The sequence below is a fragment of the Mizuhopecten yessoensis genome, unplaced genomic scaffold (genome assembly GCF_002113885.1).
Source record: "Mizuhopecten yessoensis strain PY_sf001 unplaced genomic scaffold, ASM211388v2 scaffold10491, whole genome shotgun sequence".
Lineage (NCBI taxonomy): Eukaryota > Metazoa > Mollusca > Bivalvia > Pectinida > Pectinidae > Mizuhopecten > Mizuhopecten yessoensis.
The window spans coordinates 161,304-171,899 of NW_018408573.1; the positions used below are offsets into that span (position 1 = coordinate 161,304).

The following is a 10,596-nucleotide window of genomic DNA, read 5'->3' on the forward strand; positions in this document are numbered from 1 at the left end:
AAAAACCAATTAGAATAAGATCAATTTAGAAAATCAAAAATAAATTATGAAGTTACTATAACAAATTATAGAATATCCAGGTCAATGGCAATGATTACTGGACTCCAAATCTTCCATTTTTCACAAAACAATCCACTTTAAGGAGTCTTAAATTAGGTTTCAACTTAACAATACATAGATCATCAACAGTTTATGGGGGTTAACACGCGTACTTAAACGTAGTCAGTCAGTGGAAACTGATGCAAAACATTTTGCTTTCGTTTCTTTTGAAAAAAAACCCTACATTTTACTTGAAGATTCGTTTTGAGTTTTCATTTTAAAAAGGTATGGTGACAGAATAAAAACGTGTGTTTTTTATCAATATTGGTCGATTCTTTTTGTTCGCTCTGCCTGGTAATTTTATGCAGCCTTAATTTTTTTACACCAAGTTGAAAAAGTTGAATATATTTATTTTCTTTTGAATTACATACGGAGCGTTGACTTTTCAGAAAACCTTGTTGGTTTCCTACAGATACACCACCTATAGTAAAAGTAAACTGTAATAATAATGATAATACTAACTCGAGGTGCCAATATACCACTTTAAAACTAGTTCGTAGGTCGTCTCAAAGCGGTTCACATATCTCAACTCCCTGGGGAGATATATCCATTTCGGCGCTCACAGCTAGCATTCTACAATTCCAGCACTACCCGACCACATACTCATTTACAGCTGAGTAGACTGGAAGAAGCCGAGTAAAGTATCTTGCTCAAAGACTCGAACCTGCAATCCTTCGGTCACGATCCCGACGTCCTACCACTAGACTACCATGCCTCCTAATAGCTGTGGAATACCTACACCAAGTTGTGTTATGTTCCAATCCAGACATTTTATAAATATAGATTGTGGTTTTTGTACGAGCAAAAAGATCGCTGATGCAGTTGTATTGTTTTTCAGTGCAATCGTCGGCGACTCACGATTCTGCACTGGTTTACATGCTGTTCATGTTTTAGACTTCAAATAGTATCTACTCATTACTCGGTAGATTATTTAACTTTTGACAAGATAATCAAAACTATGTCAAGCAATACCAGACACCAGTCAAATCTTACCTAAAACCATCCTCATTGCCAGATTTTGCCAGACCTGTGACTTTGAATCGTGTCGACGGTTAATGGACGATTGGCATGTTGCCATGAGTTTATGAGGAAGAGTCACCTGGTATTACGTATAGAACAATATTTAGAACAGAAAGGACGCATGTTAAATCTTTAATAATAAACTTTGTTATTTTGTTTTATTATTTTTACCGTTGAACAGTTCTATCTTCATGTAAGTAAGCCTACTTATTTCTTCTTCATGTGTCAATATTCCATACGGTGATATACTACCGAAGCCGGTGACACGGTGCCTCGTAATCGGACCACAAGACGCAGTTTTAAATGCGTCTATATACAAATTCGATGTTTCCTCGAGAGAAGACCAAAACAACGATGGGCTTAAAATGGAACTTCTCCATACACTTAGTGTAAAGGTTTAAACTCACAGTGACGCTTATAACAGTAAAAATGGCGATTTTTTGCATGAAATATTCGATAGTATCAAACGAATCACAATGCATGTACTAACAATTTGAGGGAATAGTTACTGAGGAGTCAAATAGTGCTATACCTCTATTTGATGTGGCCGGACTTTTGATGCGGAATGAACACACCTTTCACATTAAGTAATAGATACGGTATGTCAAACATGAATTGTAATGCACAGTACAGCTGTTCCTTCTAGGACTTATCGGTGATTGTAGGGCCAAGAAGTTGGGAATTCAATTTTTTCAGAATTCAAAGTATATCATTTGTTTAATGTGAAAAGATAAATGTAGCCATCTGCCACCTTGTATCTTAAAACTAACGTAACACACACAAGTGAGTGCACCTTGTAATTTGGTAATATTAAGATACTATTTTTATTAAGTATGCTTGTTTTTCCAATTCAATGCTTTGTTTCTCCGATTACCAAAACATGATTTTTTCTGTTCCGTGTTTGGTTGTCCTTATTGTAAAACTTGTCATTTTTATTCTTTGATATGTGTTTGTTATTCCTATCTCATCATTGTTATTGTATGTGTGATATTCAGTGTTTTGAAATCTTGTTGTACAGGACGTTATTATTGATTAATGCCTTCTTTTCCTATCTGCTTTGATACTTTCCAGCATTGGGATAAGTTTGCTTTCATCACTTAGCCTTGTAAAACGTCATATATATTTTTCGTCTAAAACAAAGGTGAAATATGTGTATTCCGAAATGTAAAAACTCTAGGAAATGCTACGATGACAGAGAGCGGTCGTACTCGAAACAACGCAGTAAATGCTACGATGACAGAGAGCGGTCGTACTCAAAACACCGCAGTAAACGCTACGATGACAGAGAGCGGTCGCACTCGAAACAACGCAGTAAACGCTACGATGACAGAGAGAGGTCGTACTCGAAACAACGCAGTAAACGCTACCATGACAGAGAGCGGTCGTACTCGAAACAACGCCGTAAACGCTACGATGACAGAGAGCGGTCGTACTCAAAACACCGCAGTAAACGCTACGATGACAGAGAGCGGTCGCACTCGAAACAACGCAGTAAACGCTACGATGACAGACAGCGGTCGTACTCGAAACAACGCAGTAAACGCTACGATGACATAGAGCGGTCGTACTCAAAACAACGCAGTAAACGCTACGATGACAGAGAGCGGGCGTACTCGAAACAACGCAGTAAACGCTACGATTACAGAGAGAGGTCGTACTCGAAACAACGCAGTAAACGCTACCATGACAGAGAGCGGTCGTACTCGAAACAACGCAGTACCCCCTACGATGACAGAGAGCGGTCGTACTCGAAACAACGCCGTAAACGCTACGATGACAGAGAGCGGTCGTACTCGAAACAACGCAGTACCCCCTACGATGACAGAGAGCGGTCGTACTCGAAACAACGCAGTAAATGCTACGATGACGGAGAGCGGTCGTACTCGAAACAACGCAGTAAACTCTACGATGACAGAGAGCGGTCGTACTCGAAACAACGCCGTAAACGCTACGATGACAGAGAGCGGTCGTACTCGAAACAACGCAGTAAATGCTACGATGAAAGAGAGCGGTCGTACTCGAAACAACGCAGTAAATGCTACGATGAAAGAGAGCGGTCGTACTCGAAACAACGCAGTAAATGCTACGATGACGGAGAGCGGTCGTACTCGAAACAACGCAGTAAATGCTACGATGAAAGAGAGCGGTCGTACTCGAAACAACGCAGTACCCCCTACGATGACAGAGAGCGGTCGTACTCGAAACAACGCCGTAAACGCTACGATGACAGAGAGCGGTCGTACTCGAAACAACGCCGTAAACGCTACGATGACAGAGAGCGGTCGTACTCGAAGCAACGCAGTAAACGCTACGATGACAGAGAGCGGCCGTACTCGAAACAACGCAGTAAATGCTACGATGACAGAGAGCGGTCGTACTCAAAACAACGTAGTAAACGCTACGATGACAGAGAGCGGTCGTACTCGAAGCAACGCAGTAAACGCTACGATGACAGAGAGCGGTCGCACTCGAAACAACGCAGTAAACGCTACGATGACAGAGAGCGGCCGTACTCGAAACAACGCAGTAAATGCTACGATGACGGAGAGCGGTCGTACTCGAAACAACGCAGTAAACGCTACCATGACAGAGAGCGGTCGTACTCGAAACAACGCCGTAAACGCTACGATGACAGAGAGCGGTCGTACTCAAAACAACGCAATTGAAATGTTTTATGCATGATGCATTAGAAGATGTAAAAATGTTACAGGAACTAGTAAGTTCATTAAAAATACCAACGTTGAAACAGCTACATTATAGTTTTTCAATTGCTTGTTGTAAGCAAGCTGTTGTACAAAAACAATTTAGAGAAAAACTGTTGCCATCTAGAAAAAGTTTTAACATCATCAATGGCGGGGATAATAGCAGCTTCTGGACTCGGTTATCACCATATAGTATGTATATACAATAGAAACGGGGAAGATGGGCTCAAGCTTGTTTTGGGAGAGAAAACAAATAAATGCATTCGAGTGACCAATAGTTACAAAATAATCAAACGCATTGCTGAATATCTGTCACAAGAGGCCCAAGGGCCTTAGCGGTCACCTGAGTTATATCATAGGTACTGGTAGCTTTATTTTATTGTTTAGATGTGATGTTGAAATCAGCATGTAAACTAATTGAAATAAAATACTTGTCATGTCATCAAAGGATAAGAATTTGAAAATATTGGTAAATATTCCCTTCGGGGCCCCGACCTAGCCCCTGGGGATCGGGCAGGAATCTTAATTTTACAATGTAATACCCTCATTCACAACAAATGATTCTGACTAAGTTTGAGTAATTTTCTGGTGAAAATGGATAAAATATACCCAAAAGTGTTATTTCCCTATATAAACTATAGTAAACTTACCCTCCCCCCTCCCCCTCCTACAAGGGAGAACGGATACCTCGGGGGTCCTGAAATTTACTATTTGAATAAAGCCCCTGATGATCTTTGTGATTATGCACTGAAATTAAATGTCGTACCTCTGAGTCTGGAGAAGAAGATTTTTGAAATATTTTCCCTTTGGGGCCCTGGCCCCAGGAGTTGGGGTAGGAATCCCAATTTTACAATTTTGTAGCCTCGTCTACCAAGGATAATTGTGACAAATTTAAAAAAAAAATCCATTCACTGATTCTTGAGAAAAAATTGAAAATGTCAAAGCTCAGGTGAATTAAAAACTAAAGTGAAACAACACAATTCATTATCTTTAAAAGGTTTTCATGATAATTCAACAAACACATTTGTATTACTGGACATTTACTAGTTGGACAAATGCATCCTCTTTAAAATCGTGTAAAATTTGTGTTAACTATAGACGCTATCTTGTTTTTTATGTTTGCTGAAACATATCACACACATTTTTAAATACATATCAAATAAAATAATTATTGGTTTAACAATATGATGTAACCGCTAAGCATATTTTTCAATTTGTTATCAATCAGAATTAGATATTCAATTTATTATATACCTAGTTAAATACTTGTAGGCTTGTTTCAATAATGTTCACACCATTTTGTTTTACAAAGAGTCAAAAATACAGGGGAAAAAATACAAAACATTGCTAATAATTATATTACCAAAGATTTGTCATTCTTCACAGAATATTAAAATACAGAAATACATTGTACTATAATTACTGTGTAATGAGTCATTATGTTTATGTTTTGTCCATTGTTTAATCTTAAACTGAAGAATATTGTATGTTTATTGTTGACAGAACAGTGTGTTTTCTCAATATTAAAGTATTTCAAACCAATCCAGGCATTTATTCAGTTGTTTTTTATTAATGAGTCACATGTGTCCATTTTTCTGTACTTCAGGAAACCGGCTACCTATTTCACTACTGTAAAGTTTTTCAAGAAAGATAACTCTTACCTGCAATTACTATGTGTATATGGTTTTATTATAACATGTCAATTTTTAATCGTTTATAGATAATTAACTTTACACAATTTCAGCATTTATTAAATTGATATACATTAATGCAATACTAATCTATGTCAGTATCATTTTTATTGACATTTTGGAAACAATTGTGTGTTTCATGTTTTTTTTCCAAAATTCACTCTTTCGACTTAAAATTCCATTTAGAATCTTTAAAATTGTGACAACCTATTTTTTTTTGTGGTACAAAATTTTGTTTACTTCAAACCAATATTACTACAAAATTTGAAGAAATTTTACTGAGAGATGGTGACACAATCGTATTACCTTAAAATCAATCAGTAATTATCGGACGATACGTCCGATAATTAATAAAAAAATATATTTTTTGAATGATTACTTGTTGCAGTTGTTGTCTGTCCGTCTAAGATATAACTCTGGAAATGCAAGTACAAGCCAACGTTAAGATTTTGTTCAATAATAGCCTGCTTAGTGTTAAATGACATGACGAGACATCAATTGTTCTTAATGAAGTTGATGAAACTTGTTTCGTAATTGTGGTAAAATAAATAAGGTTTATTTATTGATAAAAACGTCTGACTTGATTATCGGGTGAAGTCTCTTTTTATTTGAGATTTTTTTTTATTTATTTTTTATTCATTTTCAAATTTTGATACACACATATGGTACATGATTGTTGGTTAAGCTCTTAACGCTTAAGAATTGTTGATAATATTTTCTTTTCAATTCACTAGGAATAAATATCTATGATTATTTCACTGTTAAACTTTATTGGATTTTCACTAATATTTGTTTTGTATATTTTGCTTGCATTGATAGTTTTATACCAGGCATTCAAAACATCTTTCCAAAATACATTTTTACAATTTTTGATATTTCTTACAATTTCTCAATTCCAATATTTGCTAATTTCTGTTTATCAAATAACGATTCCACAACAATACCCCAATTTCCTAGTTTACAATATATCCTTCTGATCCAAGTTGCTTTAATAGCAGTTATGAAATATTTTAGATGTAACATTTGAAGCCCCCCTTCTTTATAATAATATCCCTTTTTACCTGATCTGGTTTACCATTCCATAGAAAATTGTACAATGTATTGTTAATTTGTTTAATATATAAGTCATCAGAATTGGGAAGCGTTATAAACAAATGATTAAACTGAGATATTAGTAGAGTTTTGATAACAACTATTTTACCTATTGGTGTAAGTATTCTTTTGTTCCAGACAGATATTAAAGACTTCAGTTTTGCAAACTTTTTGTCAAAATTCAGTTTGATAATTCTGTGAAGGTCTACATCATATTCTATGTCTAATAGGGTGAAGAGTGTACTCCCCATTTTAAGTTAAAATTTGTAGTTAAAGTGTTTTCACTGGGTTTTTTGCTGCCAACCCATACTGCTTGGGTTTTGGAGAAGTTCACTTTTAGTCCAAAAATACTAGTAAAAGCTAGTTAAGAGCTTTTAATGTGTCATCTAAAGATTTTTTTGAACCATCTAGAATAACAGACGTGTTATCAGCAAATTGTGATAAGAGGATTTCATTTTCCCTGATAAGTATTCCTTTGATATTTTTTATTATTTTTCAAATTTATTGATAGAATTTCAGCACAGAAAATGAAAATATATGAAGATATCGGATCCCCTTGACGACACCCCCGTTCTATATTGACTTTTTTTGATAGATCCCCCCTATATTTACTGCTGAGTGTGTATTATTCTGAAAAAGTTTTATCCATTTGATAATGTTCGGGTCAAAAATAAAATACTTCAAAGTTTTACTGAAAACATTCCATGACACAGAGTCGAACGCTTTTTTCAAAATCAATTAAAAGTAATAGTCCAGGTATATTATTATCTTCTGTATACTGCATAACATCATAAATCAAGCGTGTGTTTTCTCCTATATATCTACCAGGAATAAAGCCAGTTTGGGTATTACTGATTAATTTACTTATAACATTTTTGAATCTCTCAGCTATTGCACCAGATGCTAATTTATAGATTTTATTAAGAAGTGTTATAGATCTCCAATTATTTAATTTATTACGAGGTTTATTATCTTTTGGAATGCAAGTTATAAGTCCCTGTTTTTGTGTTACTGAAAGTTCAGATATACTATAAATGGTCCTAATTGCTTTCAAAATATTTTTAAAAATTCAACTGTAAAACCATCGGAACCAGGGCTTTTGTTGTTTTTCATTTTTAAAAGTGTGTTTGTTAACTCATTTATAGTAAGTGGGCCTTCTATAATTAATGATTCATTGGCTGATAGTTTGGGTACAGTGTATCATTTGTAAGTGAATTGCGTTTTTTGTATAAGGTTCTGTAGTAATTTTCAGTTTCTTTTAAAATTTCAGTTTGGTCAGATATTATTGTCCCATCTTCTTTGTTTATATTTGAAATAGTTTTACTAGTATAGTTGCGAGATTCTAAATTACAAAAGTAATTGGTTGGTTTCTCCCCCTCCCCTATCCATTTTGCCCTTGAACGTATCATATTTCCTGTAATTTTGTGGTTTCTTATTTCTTCTATACCCTTTTTACATCTTCTAACTCATCTAAAAATGTGTTGTTAGGTCCTGCTTTTTCTAAATTCTTAATTTCATTTATTAAAGTTTTTTCTCTCTCTCGTTAGATTTTTTTAATCTGGCTTGAATATGAAATTGTTTTACCTCTATTTTCCATCATAAGAGTTTCTAAGAAAAGTTGATGGTAAATGCTATTTCATTTAAAGGTATATTATTTATACTATTTATTAGAGATATTTACTATATTTATTGAGGGAGAAATAATCATCCTGCGAGACATACATGCACACTGTGATATATCTTTAGACTTTCTTATTGATACACATTCGTCTAAAATCAGCGCGAGTAAAACTGATTTCTCTTTTACTTTTGCAGGATGTCGAACGGTTTTGTATTATTGTGGCAAAGTCATATCCATAGTTGGTCGGGATGAGATTGGCCAGAGACAATTACTAGACATATAACAGAAGGCTGCACGTGGAGAATGTATGGTGCTAACAATATACACATGGACCTGGTTTTATTTTTTATGAGAAGACCCGTAAACTGGTAGCAAATGTACGAAAAAGATATAAAGAGCGAGACTTTACAGAGTTAACATGGACACGGAACTTATTTCTCCTTTTGGAGTACGGCGTAATGACACGTAATGGGGTAAAGTGATAGAAAGTGAAAACGTTTGAAGGAGATGTACAGCTAATGACAATTACAAGGTAATTAACTCTAGTGGTTAACACTAATGCCTTTTAGCCGGGACGGCCACATCGAAATTCATGAAGCCCTAATAGAGTATGAAATGGGGTGTGATGAGGGCTACAGTCTTATGCGGTAATAATAACGTACGGTGGGTCTACTGGGTAGGATTGATGGGAGGGGGTCTGGAAGGGGCGTTTTGGATGTATCATAATAATAATAACAATACCGCTTCAGAGCGGTTCACAAATTATTATCCGTATTTAAAGGGTCTTCGCAAGCAGCCAATATCTTCCTCAAATCCCTGGGGATCATACAGCCGGTGCGGCCATTTCGGCGATCACAGCTAGCGTTCTACAATTCTGCAGTTCTACAGTCCTGCACTTCCCGACCACGTACTCATTTACAGCTTCAAGGATATTAATCAATCATTTGGTTCATTGCGTGGGTAGGTCTTCACGGAACCAATCAGTCTTATGGTCCATTGCGTTAGTAAATAAGTCTTCACGGAACCAATCAGTCGTTTGGTCCATTGCTTGGGTAAGTCGTCACGGAACCAATCAGTCATATGGTCCATTGCGTGGGTAGGTCTTCTAGGAACCAATCAGTCGTATGGTCCTTTGTGTGGGTAACTCTACACGGAACCAATCAGTCGTTTGGTCCATTGCGTGGGTAAGTCTTCACGGAGCCAATCAGTCGTATGGTCTATTGCGTGGGTAAGTCTTCACGGAACCAATCAGTCGTATGGTCCATTGCTTGGGTAAGTCTTCACGGAACCAATCAGTCGTATGGTCCATTGCGTGGGTAAGTCTTTACGGAATCAAACAGTCGTATGATCCATTGCGTGGGTAAGTCTTCACGGAACCAATCAGTCGTATGGTACATTGCTTGGGTAAGTCTTCACGGCACCAATCAGTCGTATGGGCCATTGCGTGGGTAAGTCTTTACGGAATCAATCAGTCGTATGGTCAATGCTTGGGTCAGTCTTAACGGAACCAATCAGTCGTATGGGCCATTGCGTGGGTAAGTCTTCACGGAACCAATCAGTCGTATGGTCCATGCTTGGGTCAGTCTTTACGGAACCAAACAGTCGTATGGTTCATTGTGTGGGTAAGACTTCACGGAACCAATCAGTCGTATGGTCCATTGCTTGGGTAAGTCTTCACGGAACCAATCAGTCGTATGGTCCATTGCTTGGGTAAGTCTTCACGGAACCACTCAGCCGTATGGTCTATTGTGTTGGAAATTCTACACGGAACCAATCAGTTGTATTGTCCATTGCGTGGGTTAGTCTTCATGGAACCAATCAGTCGTATGGTCCATTGCGTGGGTAATACACGGAACCAATCAGTCGTTTGGTCCATTGCTTGGGTAAGTCTTCCCAGAACCAATCAATCGTATGGTCCATGCGTGGGTAAGTCTTCACGGAACAAATCAGTCGTAGGGTCCATGCTTGGGTAAGTCTCCACGGAACCAAACAGTCCTTTGGTCAATTGCGTGGGTTAGTCTTCACGGAACCAATCAGTCGTATGGTCCATTGCGTGGGTAAGTCTTCCCGGAACCAATCAGTGGTATGGTTCCATTGCGTGGGTAATACACGGAACAAATCAGTCGTTTGGTCCATTGCTTGGGTAAGTCTTCACGGAATCAAACAGTCGTATGGTCCATTGCGTGGGTAAATCTTCGAGGAACTAATCAGTCGTATGGTCCATTGCGTGGGGAAGTCTTCCCGGAACCAATCAGTCGTATGGTTCATTGCGTGGGTAAGTCTTCCCGGAACCAATCAGTCGTATGGTTCCATTGCGTGGGTAATACACGGAACAAATCAGTCGTATGGTCCATTTCATGCGTAAGTCTTC

The 10,596-nt window shown here is 37.3% G+C and overlaps 1 protein-coding gene across 1 annotated transcript; it reads left to right on the forward strand.

The window, feature by feature from the left end:
* Window positions 1–2,267: 2,267 nt before the first annotated feature.
* LOC110460856 (trichohyalin-like) lies at window positions 2,268–3,785 on the forward strand. The gene has a single exon (XM_021514047.1). It carries the CDS (start codon window positions 2,268–2,270, stop codon window positions 3,783–3,785), a length of 1,518 nt encoding a protein of 505 aa, XP_021369722.1.
* The last annotated feature ends 6,811 nt before the right edge of the window (window positions 3,786–10,596 follow it).